The sequence below is a fragment of the Pseudocercospora fijiensis genome (genome assembly GCF_000340215.1).
Source record: "Pseudocercospora fijiensis CIRAD86 unplaced genomic scaffold MYCFIscaffold_4, whole genome shotgun sequence".
Lineage (NCBI taxonomy): Eukaryota > Fungi > Ascomycota > Dothideomycetes > Mycosphaerellales > Mycosphaerellaceae > Pseudocercospora > Pseudocercospora fijiensis.
The window spans coordinates 3,157,587-3,177,800 of NW_006921535.1; the positions used below are offsets into that span (position 1 = coordinate 3,157,587).

The window sequence follows — 20,214 nt, forward strand, 5'->3', positions numbered from 1 at the left end:
ATAGCAAGTGAAGCATGATAGCAACAGAAAGAGCCTACTGAACCATATGTGTCCGCATCCTTGGCATTCTCGCATACGCCACAACGTTGATATGGCTCAGTCACGACTTCTCGGATGCCTTGGCCGATCTATCGCTAATAAGGTATCTGTGGGTGCCTGCTCTTGTCTCATTGCGCTTCTTACAATTCTGGTTTCCATTGCTCTTGCTCTTACTCTTGCTCTTGCTCTTACTCTTACTCTTACTCTTACTCTTACTCTTACTCTTACTCTTACTATTACTCTTACTCTTACTCTTGCTCTTGCTCTTGCTCTTACTCTCGCACTATCCCTTATCCGTTGCATCTCACTATCAACCGCTCGCTAGGCCTCCCCTCTCACCTCACCTCCTCGCACGAGGGCCGCATTAATCTCGCCGTCTCATGTCCTACGCCCAGCAACCCATATTCGCCCATGGCACGAAGGATCGTCACCACCACAGAGCTCGCAGAGCGCTTGCCATCCTGAAGAGATATGACAACTGGTTGATCCCGAAGAGATCTCCCTGTGAATCAAGAGCTAAGCCTGTTGAGGACGTCGAGGACACCGAGGCATTTCACGTACGCAATCGGACCGGGACTACTTTACTGCTGTCCTGTACCCATCTCAACTGCACTCGTCTCCTCTGGAGTATCCAACGGTTGCTATCGACCCGTGCGAAGAGAGAGCGGCGATGGATTCCATGGACCCAGTGTATTCGCGAGTGCTTGCATACAGGTCCTTGCTAGGTAAGAGTAATGCAGTTTCGAGCCATGTCAACGCCCGCGATCACGCAATCTTCAAGCGCGAAGTCACGAACACAATAGTTCTAATGCAGCGTTCGCGGCCATGCTCTGTGCGAATTTTTCATAGCGTGCGAACCGACCTTCTTGGCCACGAGTGCGGCTGGTATCGCAATAGTAGAAGACAAGCACGCGATACATGATGCTTGACACACGGAAGGGATCCCAGAAGACTTCTAATGCCGTCTCCACTAACCTCGCGAAGAGCACCGATTACACCACTATTCATCAGTGGGTTACATTGAGCTACCATGATTAGTTTAAAAGGACCGCGCAAAGCTGCGTGCGGAGCCACTGCGCTTTGTCGACTCCCGCAGCCTGCTCACCATGTGTATGTTATTGTGCCGCTGCTTCAAGAGAAACGACTAACTGGGGAACAGCTGGCCAGACCGCCGGAGGTGTTTGTCGTGGAAAGCACAGCTTCTCCCTGGAAGATGGAGCCGCAGCACTGGATCACGAGTATACCAAAACAGCGAATGTAGATGTGGAAGCTGTTGGCGAACGCACCTCATCAGCGATCCAGCGAGACACTTACTCGGCGCCAACAGAAGAAGAAGCCAGCACGCTGCGCAAGGTAGCTGACAAGATTCCAAAGACGGCCTGGCTCCTTTGCATTGTCGAATTCTCCGAGCGTGCATCTTACTATGGAGTCAAAACAGTGTTCTCGAATTTCATGCAATTCCCCCTGCCAGAAGGAGGCAATGGCGCTGGCGCTCCAGCACGAGGAACTCAAGATACTGCGGGAGCTCTAGGCCGAGGTCTACAATTCTCGAATGCCTTCGTGCTCCTATTCGCATTTCTGGCCTATATCATTCCAATCTTTGGAGCCTGGATCGCAGACACCAAGCTCGGCCGCTTCAAGACCGTGGTAATTGGGGTCGTCGTCTGCGGAGTATCTCATGTCATCATGGTCGTGGGTGCAATTCCATCGGTACTTCAGGCTGGAAATGGCATCGCCCCGTTTCTGATCTCCTTCTTCTTGTTGGCTCTCGGCGCTGGTCTCTTCAAGCCAAATGTGGCACCGATAGTATTGGACCAGTACGAGCATCAAAAGCCATACACGAAGACTCTTTCGGGAGGTGAGCGGGTGATTGTCGACCCAGAAGTCACCGTGCAGAAGACGATGTTGGTGTTCTATGGTTTCATCAATGTCGGAGCGTTCTTCATGATCGCAACGTCTTACAGCGCAAAATATGTGGGCTTCTGGCTGGCCTATCTTCTTCCCGGCATAGTCTACTTCTTGCTCCCGGCTCTGCTCTGGTTTCTATACCCACGCTTACAGAAATACCCTCCGGATGGCTCGGCGTTGACCAAGACATTCAGGATTATTCGCGCAGCATTCAAGCGCAGCAACGGCAAATTCTGGAAGCACGAAACGTTCTGGTTGAACGTGATGCCGAGCCATCTTGAAGCTCAAGGCATCACGACAATCAACGGAAAAGCCTTATCATGGACCGACAAAGACGTCGACGACGTGCGACGAACGATGGTGGCGTGTGCCATCTTCCTCTACTACCCAATCTACCATCTCAACGATGGAGGCATTGGCTCTGTGTTGACGTCTCAAGGTAGCACGCTCACTACCAACGGCGCGCCTAACGATCTCCTAGTAAGTATTATCCATGACACTACAATACGTGGCTGACCTCAAGCCAGAACAATTTCAATCCCATCACTGTCATTGTTGCCACTCCGCTGTTGTCATACGTGGTCTACCCGGCGTTGCGAAGAATGAAGATCAATTTCGGGAGAATCAGTCGCATTACCTTCGGATTCATCCTAGCGATGAGTTCAAGTGTCATTGGTGCGATCATTCAGTGGAGAATTTACAAGACCTCTCCTTGTGGCTATCAAGCAACCGAGTGTGACATCGGAACTGGCGTTTCTCCCATTCTCATCTGGGTTCAAGTCCCGATCCAGATCTTGGGTGCGCTGAGCGAATGCTTTTGTAACGTGACGGCCTACGAACTTGCGTATGCCCGATCACCAGACGGCATGAGATCGCTCGTCGTGGCACTTTTTCTCGCTACCACGGCGCTGTCCAACGCACTTGGCGAAATCATCTCGCCTGTGATCAAGGATCCATACCTGATATGGATCTGGGCCGGCCCTGCGATCGCGTTAGCTCTACAGACTGTCATCTTCTGGTTCAGATACAGGAAGTTCAATGACGATGAGTACGTACCGCCACCTTGAGATGGATCTTGATTTACAATGAATACTGACTCTCGATTTTTTAGATTCATGACATATGAAGAAGTCTCCAAGGATCTCAAGATGACGAGCGAGAGGACGGCTTCAGTGACGGATGCTGAGAAGGAGGCGAACGTGAAGGCGTGATCTGTATATGCTTACCGCAACATTGTCTCAGTCATCTAGATGGCACCTTTCTCTTGCATCTCTAGATTCTCAGCGATCATGTTACCTTCACAGCTGAGTTCATCGATACGAGGGTTTTACAATGGACATGGGTGGCTTGCTCTCTCCCAACCTCACCTCACCTGTACCTCTTCATATTTCTTTGTAGCATTCGTGCGTCAATGAAGACTATCATGGTATTCTGAAGCCCAGAAGACGACGATAATGTCTCCTCCACGCGCCTTGGTGATGGTCTTTGCTGGCATGCTTGGTACCGCCTAGTCTGGACCACCGATGCTGCTCATTATTTTGACCCTCCACACATTGTTCGGGGCGCAATCGACAAAGCGACGCGTTGTTCATCATTATTGACGATACATACGGCGATGAACGGATCCAAAAACGCTTCTGTCTGCCGGCCTCAAAACTCCGACTTGGCTCATTCATCATCAGCTGCTCCACCTCCACCGAGGCTTTTGCTCCGCATATTGATATTCGATTACGCGGCTAGTCCCCGCCTGTCTTATGCTTGGCCTGAAACAGTGTTCGACGCGGAAAGTTGAAGCATTACAATTCCAGAGCCCTTGCATTGTATGTCTCTACCAAAGGCATGCCAACTAGGCCGGATAAAGGGCATTCTGCGGACCAGCGACTGCCGAATAGCCAGCCACGTATGTACATGTAGCCACGTCGCCTAGTCTTTCCAAGCAGTGTATGTAGGTGGCTGCAGCCAGGCTGCACAGGCGATCGTCTTTGGGGCCCGAACGGACCACTTTCTGTCGTTTCCTGATGTGCCAAGGTGCTAGAGGTGATGAGGTAGGTCGCTTACCTACCAAGATAGCCGGTCCGCCACTCTCTTTCCTACGGTCGCTTCTCTCGTTTCTACGACACCAACGTGGAACGGACAGCAGAGGCTGCCGAATAACCATGCTTTTGCCCATTTTCTGGACTTGTTGGTGCCTTGCAAGCATCGTTACCGCTAGAGACCCTGCAGGATTCGAGGATGGCAGCGATCTGGAAAGCTTCGTGACTCGACCAGAGCTCCGAGCGCCACGGTACATCGTTTCAAGGCATCACCCCAAGGATCGGATCGCAGAAGGATACTGGTTTGTCGCGCACTATCCATCGTTGTTCGACGCACAGCCTTCGTGGAGAAAGGAGCATGTGCCATGCCAAACAGGTCCTCACATATACGACAATGACGGACAGCTGGTATGGAGTGGTGCATGCGAATATAACAATCGCAATGTCTTCGACTTCAAAGCTGTCGTGGTCAATGGAGAACACCATCTCACCTTTTTCGTGTCGGGGAATAATCGAGAAGTCGACGAAATCCCTGCCGACAGGGTCAAGGAGGCAGGAGTTATGATGGACAACCAGTATCAAGAAGTCGCGAGGGTGCATCAAGTTGGATTCAAGCTTCTGGACGTCCACGAATTTACGGTACTGCCCGATGGCAAGTCGGCTTTGATAAGTACGACCTACCCGAAAGACGTCAACGCCACAGAGGTGAGTAACCTAAAGGGCAAATCCCTTCACCCTGCAAAGTCCCGCCTTGTAGCCCTCTTGTCTCACTCCACCTGCTCCAATCAACTCACCTGGCTGCGAATCGCCTTTCCTCGCTGAGGAGATTTATGCTGACGCTTCCACCCCTCACTTTTAGATCGGGCAAGCCGAGAGGTCCATTCTCGTGTACGGCTTCCAGGAAGTCGATATGAAGACTGGGGAGCTCATCTTTGACTGGGACCCGCTCCAGCATGGCATTATGCTCAATGAGAGCTGTGATGCGACTGGAATGAAAGGCGATGATGGCTGGTGGGACTACTTCCATCTCAACTCTGCCGACAAGTTTGCCAATGGCGACTATCTTGTCTCAGGTCGACATACGAGTACGATATATCGGATCTCGAAAGATGATGGCCACGTTATCTGGCGACTGGGCGGCAACATCTCCGACTTCACTATGGACGAGAATGTGCCATTCTACTGGCAGCATCACGTCCAAATTCGAGCCGAAAGCACCTCAGAAATCGTAATCTCGGTCTTCGACAATGCTGGAGAAGACCTTGACCGCAATCTACAACTACCACAATCGCGTTCGGTGGGCAAGATCATCACTCTGAATACTGACATCATGTCAGCCACGATCCTTCGACAGTTTCCACGACCTGATGGCCAGAGAACCTCAAAACTCGGTAGCCTCCAGACTATTGGCTCGGACATTAACACCGCGAACGTATTCATAGACTGGGCCCAGAGAGGTTTCATTAGCGAATATGATCAAGACAACACCTTGATCATGGAAGCGACGCTGCAATCGAGTCGAATGTCAACATACCGAGCATACAAATATCCTTTCGTTGGCAATCCTCTCGATCTGCCGGTCCTGAAAGTCTTACCAATTGCGTATGACGAAGAAATCGCTTCGACCTTCTACGTTAGCTGGAATGGAGCTACGGAAGTCGCTCAATGGGTCTTCTACGGAAGTGTCGACGATGAGAACACAACTTACGAAAAGCTTGCCACCGTGAAGAAGAATGGCTTTGAGACTTCATGGGTGACGCCTGGCACATTCAGCTATGCTTACGTCGAAGCTCTAGATAAGAACGGACATGTGCTGAACACATCCACTACCGTGAAAGTCGACACTGTCGACCAAGCGCGATATCAGGTTGTGTATCCTCAAGCTGCAGCGGTTGAGGAGAAATCTGCGGCACAGTCAACGGATCAGACCTCGCTGCCCTTCATTCCTGGGACACTGCCCGCCCTGATTTTGGATTCCTTTGCGCTTTTTGGAGCATACTCGTTGGTGCGAAGCTTGATTCCAGAATTCTTGAAGAGGCGGAAAGGACATCGTGTGGTTGCGCACGATCGTCAAACGAGCGGGGGCTGATGCGACGGCTTTCTTTGGTGTCATTGAATGAACGCGGGAGACGCGTGGGACATCATGTCAGTACGATCTGCCCTTGAGCGCCCTCCTGCGATGTTGCCGCCAGATCCAGTCCGAACCTAAGCAGGTCTTCAAAGACTCAGTTCGACGATACTACACGGAAGGCAACTTTCGCTGGACCCTCGATGGCCAAGGAGGCTGCTTCGTACGCCGCCCTGGACAACATCGCTCAGACTCACGACATCGATAGCGTTCAGAGCCGTCATCCCACGCTCATCGAATACTGCGTGGAGTCCGTTTTTTAGGCAATTCTGCAGCAATAATGGGCAGATCACGCGATGGTTCCCTTTCTCAGGCTCGAGCCAGGCCACATACGTCTTGCCACTGAGGGAAGGGGACTCTAGTATCAATTGGGAGACTTTCTCAGAAGATGAGTTGAGTGAAGCGCAAGAAGCCGCGCGCAATTCTGGTGTCTCTCTAGTACATGGCACGAAAGCGCAGATTCAAGCCCTTTTCGCGGGTTTCATGCGATAGCTTCACTGGGATTCAAAGCGCACCTTGAGAGCCGAGTGAGATGATAGTTGGATGGTAATGGGAAGGGGGCATCGGATGTGATCTTTTGATCGTGTTCCCGGAATGGCTTGTACAGAGCTTACAGTCTGGGTCAGGACATGAGCAAGATGTGAGAACCATCACGTGCATGTGGAAAGACAATTACCGAGAGCACGGCAGTACGATGGGCTTCGGATTCCGTAGCAACATGCGCAATCAGGCCGAGCGCCTTTCAGCCGGCCATGGGCATGTTTCAAGCGGTATCACAAAAGGTGGCGAGGAGAAGCCAAAATCAAGTATTTACAAAAACAAAAGTCTTCTCGAATCATCCCTCCTCAAGAACCCAGTGCCCAAGGCAGCTGCTTCGCAGACGGGGCAATCGAGCGAGCACTGACATTCTTGAGATCTCCAATACCAGCATTGGCAGCATCAATCGCAACTTCCCTCTTCATAATCTGGATTGCGCGCTCGACACCAGCCTCGCCGTAAATGTTGGAGAACATGAAAGGCCGTCCAATGCCGACAGCCTTGACGCCCAGCGCCAGGAGCTTGACAACATCCGCACCATATCTCACACCTCCATCAGCCCACACCTCAATCTCGTCGAACACCCATGGAGCTTGTTCGTGGATCTCTAGCGCCACCTCCAGGGGGGATGGAGCGCCATCGATCTGCCGACCACCGTGATTGGAGAGGAAGAGAGCTGGCACGCCCTGCTCCGCTGCGATGATGGCATCTTCGACAGTCTGAATGCCTTTGGGCACGATGGGAAGTTTGGTCTGGTTGCGCATCCAGTTGTATTTTTCCCAGGTGATGCTTGTGTAATCCGAGTCCGCGCTGCCAACGCCGAAGCGCGCGGCTCGATGTCTGTTTCCGTCTGCGGCTGAATCGACAGTGAGCACGATAGCCTCAAACCCTAGCTCTTCGACCTCTCGAATCTGCTCGAGTGTTCTGGTGTCGTTTTGTGGGGTGATGTAGAGCTGCTGGAAGACGATTTGGCCTTCCTTCCGCGCATCTTTGATCTCCTGCTTGGTTGCGCAACTGTAGTCGGAAGCGATGTAACTTGCGTTCTGGTCAGCTTTTTTGGGAACTCATGCGAAAATGTAGCGCACGAAATTTCACTCACAGGATGTTGCCGGCGCCGGCGCCACGTGTAAGACCAAGCTCGGCGATGTCGTTCGCATAGCACGCTCGTGCGCACGGTGAGATGAAGAATGGCGCGGAGAAGTTGTGTCCCAGGATGGTGGTCGGAAGGCTGTCTTCGATGTTGTCCACCTGCACCATCACTCTCGGCCGTAAACTTATCCGCTGGAACGCCTCGAGGTTGTTTCGATATGACCACTCGCCCGCTGCGCCATTCCGATAGTATGAGTAGGCCGTCAAATTCATATATCCTTCCGCCACATATTGGAAGTCTGGCAGTCCAACGATTGTGCTGACATTGGGTAGTGTACCCGCCACCTCGATCGTGCCGTACTGCTCACGAGCTCCGGTGTCAGGAAAATCGAGAAATGAGCGTGCAGCGTGTGCCGCTCCGAAGAGCAGCGATGTAGGAATGAAACGCATCATCGGCAGGGTCGGTTGGAGCTGTGCATGACCCAGAGAGGCAGGGCAGGCAGAACAGAAGAGAAGATATATAGAAACCTCTCGTCGTCAAATTCTTACACGGGCAGATGCCTGTACCCTTAGCAGTGTGACCAGCCCATGCTATCGTTCGTTCACCCAGGTTGAGCCGGAGTGGTCCTGAGCTTTGCCAGAAAGCGTCTGGTTGTCAAAAGCAAACGACCTAGACCAGCCTGGCTCCTGGAGCAAATCCGTGGCACCACATGGCAAAACCGGTCGGATATTCAAGTTAATCTGGGTGAAATTCAACTTCGGCATTGATGTAGCCGCTCCAATCTCGGCAGCGTTCTGGGCTGTGAAAAGTTGTCGGTCTTGGTCGGAGATGTGTGAGGGTGGTCTGATCGCCATGGCCGAATGTCTTGCTTGTGATGCTTTGGTGCGGTAGCGATGGCATGCGACAGTATGGAATAGACTCAATAGAGGCCTCTTGAAGCAAGGCACAGCCGCCACGGCTTGGCGAAACACGGACTGGTGACTGCTCAGGTCAAAGAAGAAAGAATGTCCGCGCAGGCGGGAGTGAGTGAGGGAGGAATGCGTCGTTCGTTTCACCGCATCGAGGCCGCGCGACCGAGCAGGCGCAGGCGCACGTGCTGACTGGGTCGACACCAACGACGCGAAGAACTATTCTAAATTTCGGTGGCCGAGTAGTTCTAATCCATCACTTCGTCGCGCTCTCACCTCTTCCCGCCTGCTTCTGCTTCTGCTTCTGCTTCTGCCTCTCTCCACTCCACTCCTCCTTCCCGCGCTCGTAGCATTACATAGTTCTACCCATGTCAGACGCCATTGCATCACATCTTCTGGAGCTGCTCTAAAGAACCATAGTAATGCGGCATGATACTTCATCCAGGAACGCTGATCAGCTATGCCCGGAGGAGCCGCTGTCGACTTCGAACTCTTCTGACTTGCTCCATCGAGCAAGCCGATGGCTTTCAGACATACCTAGAATATGGAGAAAGGCATACATTGCAAAATACCGTATCGCACGCATTGAAGTTCTCTAGACTTGTGTGCTAAGTTCCGGCATCTGATGTTGTATATCTTTTCTTAAGAGCGGGGATGGAGTCAAGGTCTATTTAGAGGTCTATCCTAGTATAAGTTTCATTGCCAACTAATGCCAACGATGTTACATCAAGGGTGAAGCGATGGTTTGCCGGATGCGAGGACAACTACGGAGTATATAGTGCCTACGATCGCTGGCTGTAATTGTTGCTCTGTACTACAACCTAACCTCTACCTTCAGCATCGACACAGCAAGAACACTATGCGGCCTATACTCACCTTCGCTGCTACTATGGCTCTCGCATTAACCGCTTCGGCATTTGTTAGTGGAAGTCAATGTCTTTGCACAGATGTCAAAGCTTGCCAACGCGGAGGAGCTGGTGGATGCATATACACAGCAGATGGTGTAAACTGTGTAGATTCGACTAGCGATGAGGGCTGTTCGGCCGCGTGCCTTAGACATTCTTATGGCTATGCCTACAAGAAGAGGAAGTAAGTACGGCGGAGTAGCGTGTCTGCGAATTTTCGACTACATCCTAACATACGATATAATAGCCCAAAGAAAAATGAAGACGCTTGTATTTGCAGCGATAATACGGATGACTACTGCATTTAGCAGGTGTCGGGCGGGCGCAAACCACCCTTTGACAATGAGTGCCGTTCTGGTCTTCTCAACAAGTGCCAGTCCGAGGGGCGCCTGGAGTTGGTTGTGTGTCGAACAGGGACGGTTCGCAATTTGGTCTCCGGTCGGCTTCCTATATGCAGTTGGCACCCTATATCCTTCTACACCACGCCGTCCACCACATGGCACTCACGGCCGACGGCGTCTCCATTCGTCCAAAGCTGAAAGATGCTGCGACGAATGAGACTCAACGCTGGCCTCGGCAGACATGTGCTATCCTCGTCATGGTCAAAGCCAGCATTGATCGACGTGTGTCGAACCAGTTCCTGCATCCCGGATCAGAGTCACTAGTGGCAGGCCTTAAACCATAATGTTACTGTATGCTCAGCTGCACGTGGGTGTTGCGCGCATCGGACTCATGATGATGGATGTGATGCGCATCAAACCTGCGAGTAAGTTACCTGATGCTATATAGGTCGCACTTGATCCTGCGTGCCATCGTTCAATCCAACACAGGTCACTCAATCCGACAGCACAACAACTTCTTGCCATCTTCCCATTTCTTTCGACGATTCAATCAACTCAAGCACTCACCAACGACCAATCGACCACCATGTATCACTCAGTTGCACTCCTCGGCTCTCTCGCAGGCTTCGCCGCCGCTCAGATGTCCTTGCAAACAACTATTACCAACGCAAACAAGTGCCCAGATGGCCAAGCATTCTTCCAGCAAGGAAACAACGCATACCACTGCTGTCCAGGCTCATGGGTAGTAAGCATCGATGACAACGCGTACTGCTGCGTCGGTGGCGCCGCGGTCACTTTCGATTCATGCTTCCCATTCTGCACCACAACCACCGCGAGCAGGGTAAGAATCCTCTTCCGATCAACAAAAACACTGCTTCGATGTTTCACTGACGGCAGCATCTTCTCAGGCTGAGCCGTCCTGCGCCACCAAGATCTACACTACCGACTCCGACTACAGCTCCAAGGTATCAGCCGCTGCGTCGAGCTTGAGCGCTACTGGCGCCAGCTCTGCGACGACTACCGCGGAGGATTCAACCATGGCTGATTCGTCCGGCACGACGGCCTCCATGACCAGTTCTGCTTCGGGTGCTGCGGAGAGTGGTAGCTCGTCCAGCGAGGCTGCTGGCGCTATGGTCACGAGCGGACCTATCATGGGAGCGATGATGATCGCTGGAGGTCTCTTGATGGCCGCATAGATGGTGTGGAGAGATGCTTGAAGTAATTGAGAAACTCCTGAAGCAAGAGCTAGATTTCCAAATCTGATGATTCTGTTTCGCGCTATTGATGCTTCCAAATTTCGACTTCAGTGGAGACTGGTAGTGTGCTTAGCTCGGGTATCGACATTACACTCAAAAATCAAACCTGTACACAAGGAAATTCGACTGCATTCTCTGACATAGGAAATGCTGTTCTCGCTCCTCAACTCCATCCGCGCCTTCATGATACTACTCGACTGCACCTTTATGCTTCCTTCTCTGGATCCTCCGGAGGTATCTCCGCCTTCTTCCTTTCGATCTTTTCCTCGGCCTTCCTCATCTTTTCTTCGAGCTTCTTCCTCTTCGTCTCGCTGCGCTCAAGCTGCCTCTTCTCCTTCGTACCCTCTTTCCCTGCAATTCTCTCCCTCAAGCAGTACTGCAGCAGCCAGATGGCTCTTGCGCTGGCTGCAATCCCGCTTCGGAATTCCTTGAACGAGTTCTTGAGATGAGTCTTGGCAGCTGCACGTTCTGTGCGAGCACGCGTAGCCTGACGTTTGACGCGGTATTTGGTCTCCGCTTTCTTCGCCTTCCTGGCTTGCGTTGTCGTGGTTTCGCGTTCAGCAATCAGAGCCAGTTCTGTTGTTGAAGGTGCTGGTGGGATGGATGCGCCTGAAGCCGGCTTTTCTCCGTCGCTAGGGGTGACACCCTTGGTCTTCTTGCTAAGCAGGCCCATGCTTGGAGGTGCTGGAGAGCTCAGAGATGCTTTGAAGTTTTGCTGGTATGATAGGTATCCTGCTGCGGATTGCGTGCTTTCGACGTTGCTTCCTGAACATCATGTGGGTAAACAGAGAGCTTTGTACCTACTGCAAGAACTGGGTGAGTCACCAGACCAGTTGTATCATGATCTAGAGTTGGGCTCCATGGCCAGAAGATGGTCCTGTCGGACTCTAAAATGGTATGGCTGCTTGACCTGGACTTTGCCAACTTGGTTTCAGTTGGTTGACATTGCAGGGGTGTAGTCAAGGAACTTTTGGCCCAAGATTATGTCGAGCCAATACCACGAGGTTACAAACGCCTGTCTTTGGTCGGGCTGCGGAAGTGCTGGAAATGTGGCGTATTGTTGCGTGCCATTTCAGGCTTTGTAGCGGGTGATATGATCAGGTAGGCCGGACTATTCTACTGGCGGAACAGAGTCGCCAGCACGACGGGAGAAGGCGGTGCAACGAGAGATGCTCGTAAACATTGATTCACTCGGCTGTCAACAAAGTTAAGATGTATGTGGTAGGTAGAGTAGACGCTGAAAAGCTCAGTTGGCTTCTGTATGCTCTGCTCTGCCAGTATGTGCAGTTTGATGAGATGGCCATCGTCGGCCGTATGCCTTGGGTCTCAGCACGATTATTGCGACGAATCTCGCTGAAACAGTCAGCCGTGCGCGCGCGAGAGAGATTGCGAGAGATTGCAATGAGGAAGAACGCGTCTGGGTGATGGTTTCAGAATTCACGCCTCGAGCGCGAAACGAGAGGTCGAGATGGGCCTGCTGATGTCATCAGCGTGGACCCCACCTTTGCAGTTGCCGTTGTTTTGGTCCCTGCCTTTGCGTTGGACGAGCAACCGCGAACAGCACAGCGCGCTTTCGAGTCTGCACTTCACTGCATGAGATGAGAATTCCTGTTACATCTTCCTCTTATGTGCAATAAGGCTCTGGGTATTGAGAAGAGCTGCAGCATTGGTACCAGCATTGTAAAGAGCACAGCTATTCAAAACGTTCACTGCTTCAGCCTTGGCTAGCGAAGAGATCTGGGCGAGCAACGATCAATAGCAGCATTCACTTCCGCGGTTCTACCTACACCACAACCAGCTTCTGATCAAGCCGAACTTCAAACAAAACATGGCGAACAGGTTGGATACCGCAACCATGTCGTCTCCGCCATCCATCAACCAAGCTAAAGCCGGCAGCAGCGCATCGAGACCTATGAACAATGGAAATGTCGTTAAGCGGTACGTCGAGTCGCTTCCACAATTCGCAAACAACAACAACTAACGCGCTGCAGACTCCAGTCAGAACTAATGACCCTCATGACATCGCCTACCACCGGTATCTCCGCCTTCCCCTCCAACACCGACATCACAAAATGGAACGCCACGATGGTCGGACCTAGCGGCACACCCTACGAGAATCTAAACCTCAAATTGACCCTCTCATACCCGACCAACTACCCATACGCGCCGCCGGAAGTACTGTTCAAGACACCCATATACCACCCGAACGTCGACTTCTCAGGCAGAATCTGCTTGGATATCCTGAAGCCTGGTGGTGAAGGCAAGGAAGGAGCATGGAGCGCGGTGCTGAATACTGGGAGCGTTCTGCTGAGCATCCAAAGCTTGCTTGGAGAGCCGAATAAGTGAGTTGAAATTGAAGAGCGCGAACTTTTACGAATGTGGCATACTGACGGAGCCTACAGCTCATCACCACTCAACGGAGAGGCGGCCACGCTTTGGGACACCGACATGGCCGAGTTCAAGAAGAAGGTCATCGCGAGACATCGGGATTTGACTGATGAGGATCAGAATTGAAAGCGCTCGATGATCTTCATGTGTCCCGTTGTTGACTGGTCCGGCATTTTTTTCGTATCATGCGTTACGGCATTTGCATAAGGGCGGCGTTCGGAACGTCACTGGATTGCATAGCAGTGAAATATTGCTCTTTGATGATCAGAAGAGCTTCAGGTGTCTGTACTGAAATGAATGTCAATGCACTTTCCTGAGAAGTAACTTCAAGTAAGGCTTTTCCCACGCCTAGAGTGATGCGGAGTAGACCATTTACAAGGCTGCAAAAGTTATCTGGCATCGAAACTCATGCTTTGCATGAATGATCGACTGAGCATGTTGTTCCAGGCTCCCAAGAACACTCCGCGTGATGCGAGACGATTGCTTTGGCGATGATCATTGAATTCAAGAGGCTGTGGAAGGCTGATAAATCCTCTAGCTATACTGCTGCCACCGCCCCTGATCGTCGGCTGTGTCCAGTAATGCTACCTATCTGATTACCTACCTAGGATCTGGATCCTGCGGTCAAGTCTCTCCTCTCGTGCGGAGCCTGCCCACCCTTTAGTTCCCCTTGAATACCACTCTCGCACATGCAATCGACAGTACACTTGACACGATGGTGAACCATCAATGTGCTAATCCTCGTAGTCAAGATGGCAGCTACTAAAACTTGCGGTCGAGTAGCTATTGGCGTAGGTCAAGTCCTGAGGTAAATTGGTGTCGGCAGTATGTTTTAGACCACTGGATCACCAGACTTGATGGGGTTGCCGGATTGGCCTTGAGGTGGTTGAGATATGTCTTATAGTCTAGGTATCTACAGACTACGTTAGTGCCTGTTCTAATACCTCTTTAAAAAGAGTCTTTATTGTCAATAGAGTTCTGCTTTCACTTGCGGCTGAAATAACTTTCTCGGCAGCTTCCGCGCCAAAGCTTCGCGCCAAAGTCGCGTTTCCTGGAGAAGAGCTCAAAACCTCACATCGCATCAACAATACAAACGTCGCCCGGTCGCCCGCAGCTTTCCTATTGTCGACATTCCACAACAAGCTGCAAGGATGGCGGACGATAAAAATAGGCCACCGGGCTTCGCCTTTGGCGATGCATCGACCTCCTCACCTTTCGGACAACAGTCGACATCGACATCTGGCGGTGGTCTTTTCAGCTCGAACACAGCGACATCAGGCGCATCGAATATCTTCGGCGGAGGCAACGCATCTTCGGCAGGCTCAGGCTCAGGAGGTGCACTCTTTGGTCAGGGCGGCAGCGGCACGATCTTTGGCAATACTACAAACACCAGCACAACATCTGCTGCATCGCCATTCGGCCAACCGGCAACTGCAGGCGGTAGCGGTGGTCTTTTTGGATCAGGCGCGGCCAGTGGTCGAAGCACACCAAGCCTTCTCAACCCGACGCAAACATCTGCACAGTCTACGAGCGGGAATACGGCAAGCAGTATGCCACCATCAAATTCGGTCTTGTTTGGCACAAGCACTGCGAGAAAGGATGAGACTGTGAGCTTCTTCGGCTCCGGTAACACCCAGAGTGGCTCTTCAACGCCGCAAGGTAACAAGCCTGGTGGACTATTTGGCGGAGGCGGCACAACAGGCAGCTTCGGCGCGAGCACAACCCCCGCAGGAGAGCCAAAGCAGACACCAAACATATTTGGCAACTCAGCACAAGCATCTTCTTCCTCGAACCTGTTTGGCGGTGGCGCAAAGACAGGTGGCGCTTTGTTTGGTGCGGGTGCGGCTAGCAGCACTCCGAGCTCAAGCTCTGGTGGTGGTGGACTATTTGGTGGAGGCAGCGGCACAGCTACGTCGAGCGCCCCTTCGACAGGAGGTCTCTTCGGCGGAGGTGCCAGCACTTCGTCCTCAGGAAATTTGTTTGGCGGAGGTGCAAATAAGAGCGCCACGACAAGCACTTCGAACAATCTGTTTGGAGGTGGGCAGCAAAACAGCTCGAGCACACTCGCGAGCACTGGCGGCACCACGACCTCAGCTCTAGCTTCAGGAGGACTCTTCTCATCAACTTCTGCTAATCAGCAAGGTGGCTCCGGACAGCAAGGAACGACCGGCCTTCTTGGCGGTGGTCTCTTTGGCAAGGCGGGTGCAGATTCATCCAAGAGCCCTGCTCCTGCTTCAGCTAACCTCTTTGGAAACCCGGCGAGCAGCTCTTCATCAGCTCAACCTGCTTCTACGACCTCGACTGCTCCCACCTCTTTATTCGCAGGCTTAGGTGCTCCAAGCTCGGCCCAGCCTGCCTCGACTACCGCCACTGCACCGACTTCACTTTTTGCCAATCTTAACGCCTCGAGTTCGGGCCAGTCTGGTTCGACCCCAGCACCTTCTGGCACAAGCAGTCTGTTCGCCAAGCCTGCTACGACGTCCGGTTCTGCTTCAGGTAGTCTCTTCCCCAGTGCTACACCCGCTACGTCAGCGCCGAGCTCTGGAACCGGTCTATTCGGCAACCATGGATCGTCTAGCGCTGCCACTTCGCAAGCACCAACAGCTACAGCGGCTCCGAGCTCTGGAGGGCTTTTTGGCAACCTAGGCTCATCAAGCGCAGCTGCATCGTCAGCACAAACCACCACAGCCAGCTCTGGAAGCACTCTTTTTCCTTCTGCGCCGGCTGCCACTAGTGCACCATCGAGCGGCAATCTGTTCGCGCCCGCAGCCTCTACTACTGGAAGTTCTGGAGCTTCGACCGCAACGGGAACTTCTGCTACTGCAGGAGGCGCCAGTACCAACACAGGAGCCGCGACTGTCTCCGGTCCGCCCCCATCCAATGGTTCGCGTCTTGCACAGAAGTCGCTTGACGAAGTTCTCACCATGTGGTCAACTTCACTTACGCAGCACCAGAAGACCTTCCAGTCGCTAGCCAAGAAAGTCCAGACGTGGGATCGGGCGCTTGTTGAAGACAGCACCAAGATCTCGCAGCTTTATGGGCGATGCTTCCAGGCTGAGCGCGACTGCGCCGAGGTTGAACGACAGCTTAGCAATGTTGAGCATACACAAAATGAGATCGAGAAATTCCTTGACAAGTATGAAGATGAGGTCGATCGAATGATGGGCACCTACGGCGTAGGCGAAGACGGCATTGGCGGTGTTGATGCCGAACGTGAGCGCACTTATAAGACTGCTGAGAACTGCGCTGCTCGCTTGAACGATTTCAGCTCCTCTCTGACCGACATGGTTTCGGAAATCAACCTCACGAGCGACAAGTTGCAAGGCAACAAGAACGCCAACGATGCTTCTGATCCTCTCAAGCAGATCGTCGGCGTCCTCAATAGCCATCTTCAGCAGCTTCAGAAAATTGGTGCAGGTGCGGCGACCTTGCAGGAACAAGTGACAACCGCTCAGCGCGAAGCGAGGAACTTGAACAACTCGCAGGCCCTCAATGGAAGCCGAATTGCAGATGCGTTTGGGCAATCGTATGGTTTTGGACGAAGATAATGCCCGATAGGGCTTCATGCGGATATGATGAACAGGTGAACAGCATAGACAGGTGCATTCGTGGCGTTGGAAAGGCATGGGCAACAACTCTTCAGAGAAGGCGGGCGAAAAGCGTGCCTCGTGTAGTATAGAATGAAATTGTTGCGCTACAACGCCAAACGCGAAGAGAGACATTCGAAAGAGGCCGCCATGGCACTGCTTCATCTCACGTTCCGGCCGGGACCTGGCCTGCAGGACTGTCAGAATCACTGGCTTTCCAAGGACTTCCGTCTCTTGAGGCACCACTCATAATATGGTTCTTGATGGAGGGACGTAGAACGATGGCTGGTGCTGTTTAGAGTTCGCGCCAATTCGAAACATCATCACTCATTGACCATTGCTTTGCATGCATCAATCACATATACTTGGCCATCGATCAACCATCTTCTGCTCGCCGTCACATCACAATCCGGCCAACCACGCATTTGCGTGCCATCCCTGCCCTCGCCCACGGCATGTGCTGAGGACATTTCTCTAATGTATGTGTCAGCGCATCTCGGGCTGCCCTCCTGCATTGGTGCAGCTTTCTCTCCCACAAGCCGTCTCAGCAGCAGCAGCAGTGGCAGGCCTATGAGAAGCCCCTCTGCCAGCACTGCCTCATGTATGGGCGGATGTCGGCACCTGCTTTCCGCGTTGGAGACGGTTGCCTCGTTTGCCTTGCGAAGAAGGTTTGCGGCTTGGTCATTGCATTGATCAAGGGAGTAGTGCGGAGCTGAACCAAGCTATCAGAGGTACAATTGGTACAGAAATTCGGTCGTCTACTAGGATCATTTAGGGGATGTGCGCATGCGTAAAAGCCTGGACGGCAAGCAGAGGCCTTGGGTCTCCTGCGAAGAGCTTGCTGATGCAAGATGGCTTCAGAGAGGCTGGACTCTGCAGGATCGAGCCTACTGTCTGGTTGGCCCGTTCAATATCTCTCTGGCACCGGAGTACGGCATCACTGGGCATCGGGCGTTTCATTTGCTGTAAAAGAGGCAATCGTTCGGCAGTCTTGCGAATTGGACGAGTCAATCTCCGTGTGGGACTCCGATGAATGATAGTCGGCAAGATGAGCTTTTTGCCAACTCGCCAAAGGGTTTCCGGCATGGTGGCGATCAGCACCTCCTTCCTTCAGGCGGCGAAAGATATCGCGTCCGCTCGATGAGTCTGAGTCTGCAGCATTCGCCGCATTGGAGATCCATGCTCGTCAATGTCCAGATTGCTACCATCTGGGCGAAGTGCTGCTTGCTGGAGGGAAGCGCTGTCGTACTGGTCGAGGTGTAGGGAAGCGCGTCGACTCATACGCCTTCTACAGAGGAGGCAAGGCGTTTAGTCGGGAAGAAAGCGAACGCCTTCAGATTCTTCTGGAAATTCCTCAATCTTTTCAGCAAGTTTGGGACTATCTGTCGACGTGAGCTCCGGTCACGGGCATTATATCACGTTCGGATGGTTATGTAAATGTGTCCTCGCGTAGACCTCGGCATTGGTGCACAGACGCAAAGCCAAGACGCGCTTCCCTTTCACCCACATGCAACAATCCTCCTCCTTACATCAACTCCGCAGCCTATCATACTGAGCGCTGAGGGACCTGTGATCTCTGTACGCGACTTCAAATCTCTGCAGGGCCATGTGCTGGGCATTGTGGTCGACTTACTCCGCATGCCGGGCCGTGCAGACGCTGGCATGATGCCCGGGCAACGATGGGCACAGTTGGCTAGCTACACCTGCAGATATCGGCTTGTGCGAGCACAAAGATGCTGAGACCGCTCAGCCCGAATGGTCGTCGCGCACGGTGTATCCAGGGCGCATTGTGTGCTACAAAGAATCCAGCTTCTTCTGCGAGAAAAACAGACGCGTTCCAGGCAGGATGGACCGCCCATCCGCTCTAGACCCTGCGGCACAGAAGCAAGCATGGATTCGAAAGGCAGTCCCGACAGTCCAGAATCTCCAAAGAATCTCAAAGCCGTTCCGGAAGGAGAGGATGCACCAGAGGTCAGGCCTTCCAGGCGTGTCCGGACCACGAGCAGAAACAGGCAGCTTGGGACGATGATCCAAAGTCCTTGACTTCTCTGGACAGCTGCACTGCACTGCTGCAGCTTCTCGCGGAGCCGGGATAGTTCCCAGAAACGAGACATGGATTTTCAGCATCGGTTGCTGCATTGTACATAATAGCAGTCCTCACTGTCGGCATCGTGCTTGGCGTCCATTTTGGGAAGCGAGAGGATAAGAAGACACGCGTTCCGGCATCACGCAGCGTGAATACGAGGTGACGAAGCGAAGTCCTAGTCTAGCATTGACGTGACTGATGATATGAGATAGTTCGTCAACGGTGGCGACATCGACATCGAGAGTCGAAGCCATGCCTACACCGACCTCTCCCATGTCCACGGTTATTGCGCAAACCACGTCAGCGCTAGACTCTTGTACCACGACAGCCACGATCGCTGCCGCTGCGGTGGAACCGATTGGTACCGCTGCCGAAGACCTGGGCTGCTTCGAGCAAGGAAATCCCGACAAGCAGGACCCATTATGCGCTCAGCCGAGTTGCCCGCCCGGGTATAGGAGCGTTTGTATCTGATATGTAGCTTCATTTCTTTCTGTTTGATGCCTGCCCTATCATACTTTGGCAAATGGCGAACTGTTGGGGAACGATAAGAACACCGAGGGTACGAGAAACATGCAAGGGACCACGCTCAGTGGCCAGTCAAGCAAGCACGGCAGTCCGCAGTAACGATAGCAATGGTGTACTGTACCGTGTGGGTGAGCCTGTGCCGCATCCGCTGGCAGACGTCCACATGCCGGTAACTCAGAGCCTGGAATCGATCGCCACATGGTGGTTACCGCCGCTTGATTGTCGGATCCGCACAATGCCATTAATGCTCGTGAAATCATGGTCATGTGAAAGTGCAATTCCACCGCCGAGCTCCACCACTGTGAAGGAACATTACCGATAGCTAATGGCTCAGCAGTAGCACCTCCGGAGGATTGCACGAGCACGGAAGAGGTCCACGGTTGCACAAACGAATACCTATCAATGCCTATAAGCAGAAAAAAGACACTGTGCATTGACCGAGCGTTCCATTGCATTCGTCCAATGGCGGCTTTGCTGACGTGG

General features: G+C 52.7%; 7 protein-coding genes across 7 annotated transcripts; 5 read left to right on the top strand and 2 right to left on the bottom strand.

Annotated features, from left to right (window-relative positions):
• Positions 1–1,356: 1,356 nt before the first annotated feature.
• Positions 1,357–3,014, top strand: MYCFIDRAFT_45904 (uncharacterized protein; the record flags this gene model as incomplete). The annotated part of the gene is made up of 2 exons (XM_007927611.1): positions 1,357–2,427; positions 2,475–3,014. Coding segments are annotated over 2 exons (1,611 nt in total), but the record flags the coding sequence as incomplete, so codon positions are not given.
• Positions 3,015–4,103: 1,089 nt separating this feature from the next.
• On the top strand, positions 4,104–6,069 carry MYCFIDRAFT_137029 (uncharacterized protein; the record flags this gene model as incomplete). The annotated part of the gene is made up of 2 exons (XM_007928321.1): positions 4,104–4,685; positions 4,840–6,069. The coding sequence occupies 2 exons, from the start codon at positions 4,104–4,106 to the stop codon at positions 6,067–6,069; spliced, it is 1,812 nt and encodes a 603-aa protein (XP_007926512.1).
• A 701-nt stretch (positions 6,070–6,770) lies between these two features.
• Positions 6,771–8,186, bottom strand: MYCFIDRAFT_54162 (uncharacterized protein; the record flags this gene model as incomplete). The annotated part of the gene is made up of 2 exons (XM_007927680.1): positions 6,771–7,680; positions 7,745–8,186. Coding segments are annotated over 2 exons (1,169 nt in total), but the record flags the coding sequence as incomplete, so codon positions are not given.
• Positions 8,187–9,361: 1,175 nt separating this feature from the next.
• Positions 9,362–10,802, top strand: MYCFIDRAFT_174694 (uncharacterized protein; the record flags this gene model as incomplete). Its single annotated transcript, XM_007928322.1, has 9 exons — positions 9,362–9,375; positions 9,403–9,566; positions 9,591–9,653; positions 9,700–9,859; positions 9,896–9,918; positions 9,963–9,979; positions 10,006–10,212; positions 10,251–10,292; positions 10,338–10,802. The coding sequence occupies 9 exons, from the start codon at positions 9,362–9,364 to the stop codon at positions 10,800–10,802; spliced, it is 1,155 nt and encodes a 384-aa protein (XP_007926513.1).
• A 319-nt stretch (positions 10,803–11,121) lies between these two features.
• MYCFIDRAFT_211270 (uncharacterized protein) lies at positions 11,122–12,567 on the bottom strand. Its single transcript, XM_007928323.1, has one exon. The coding sequence runs from the start codon at positions 11,816–11,818 to the stop codon at positions 11,351–11,353; it is 468 nt and encodes a 155-aa protein (XP_007926514.1). The 5' UTR covers positions 11,819–12,567; the 3' UTR covers positions 11,122–11,350.
• Positions 12,568–12,973: 406 nt separating this feature from the next.
• Positions 12,974–13,659, top strand: MYCFIDRAFT_196564 (uncharacterized protein; the record flags this gene model as incomplete). The annotated part of the gene is made up of 3 exons (XM_007928324.1): positions 12,974–13,083; positions 13,137–13,487; positions 13,548–13,659. The coding sequence occupies 3 exons, from the start codon at positions 12,974–12,976 to the stop codon at positions 13,657–13,659; spliced, it is 573 nt and encodes a 190-aa protein (XP_007926515.1).
• Positions 13,660–16,424: 2,765 nt separating this feature from the next.
• On the top strand, positions 16,425–17,081 carry MYCFIDRAFT_45969 (uncharacterized protein; the record flags this gene model as incomplete). Its single annotated transcript, XM_007927619.1, has 1 exon — positions 16,425–17,081. A coding segment is annotated over one exon (657 nt), but the record flags the coding sequence as incomplete, so codon positions are not given.
• Positions 17,082–20,214: the final 3,133 nt, after the last annotated feature.

What these genes read in the sequence shown, in the direction of transcription:
- MYCFIDRAFT_211270 (XM_007928323.1), bottom strand. Translation starts at nt 11,818, where the DNA reads ATGGGCCTGCTTAGCAAGAAGACCAAGGGTGTCACCCCTAGCGACGGA.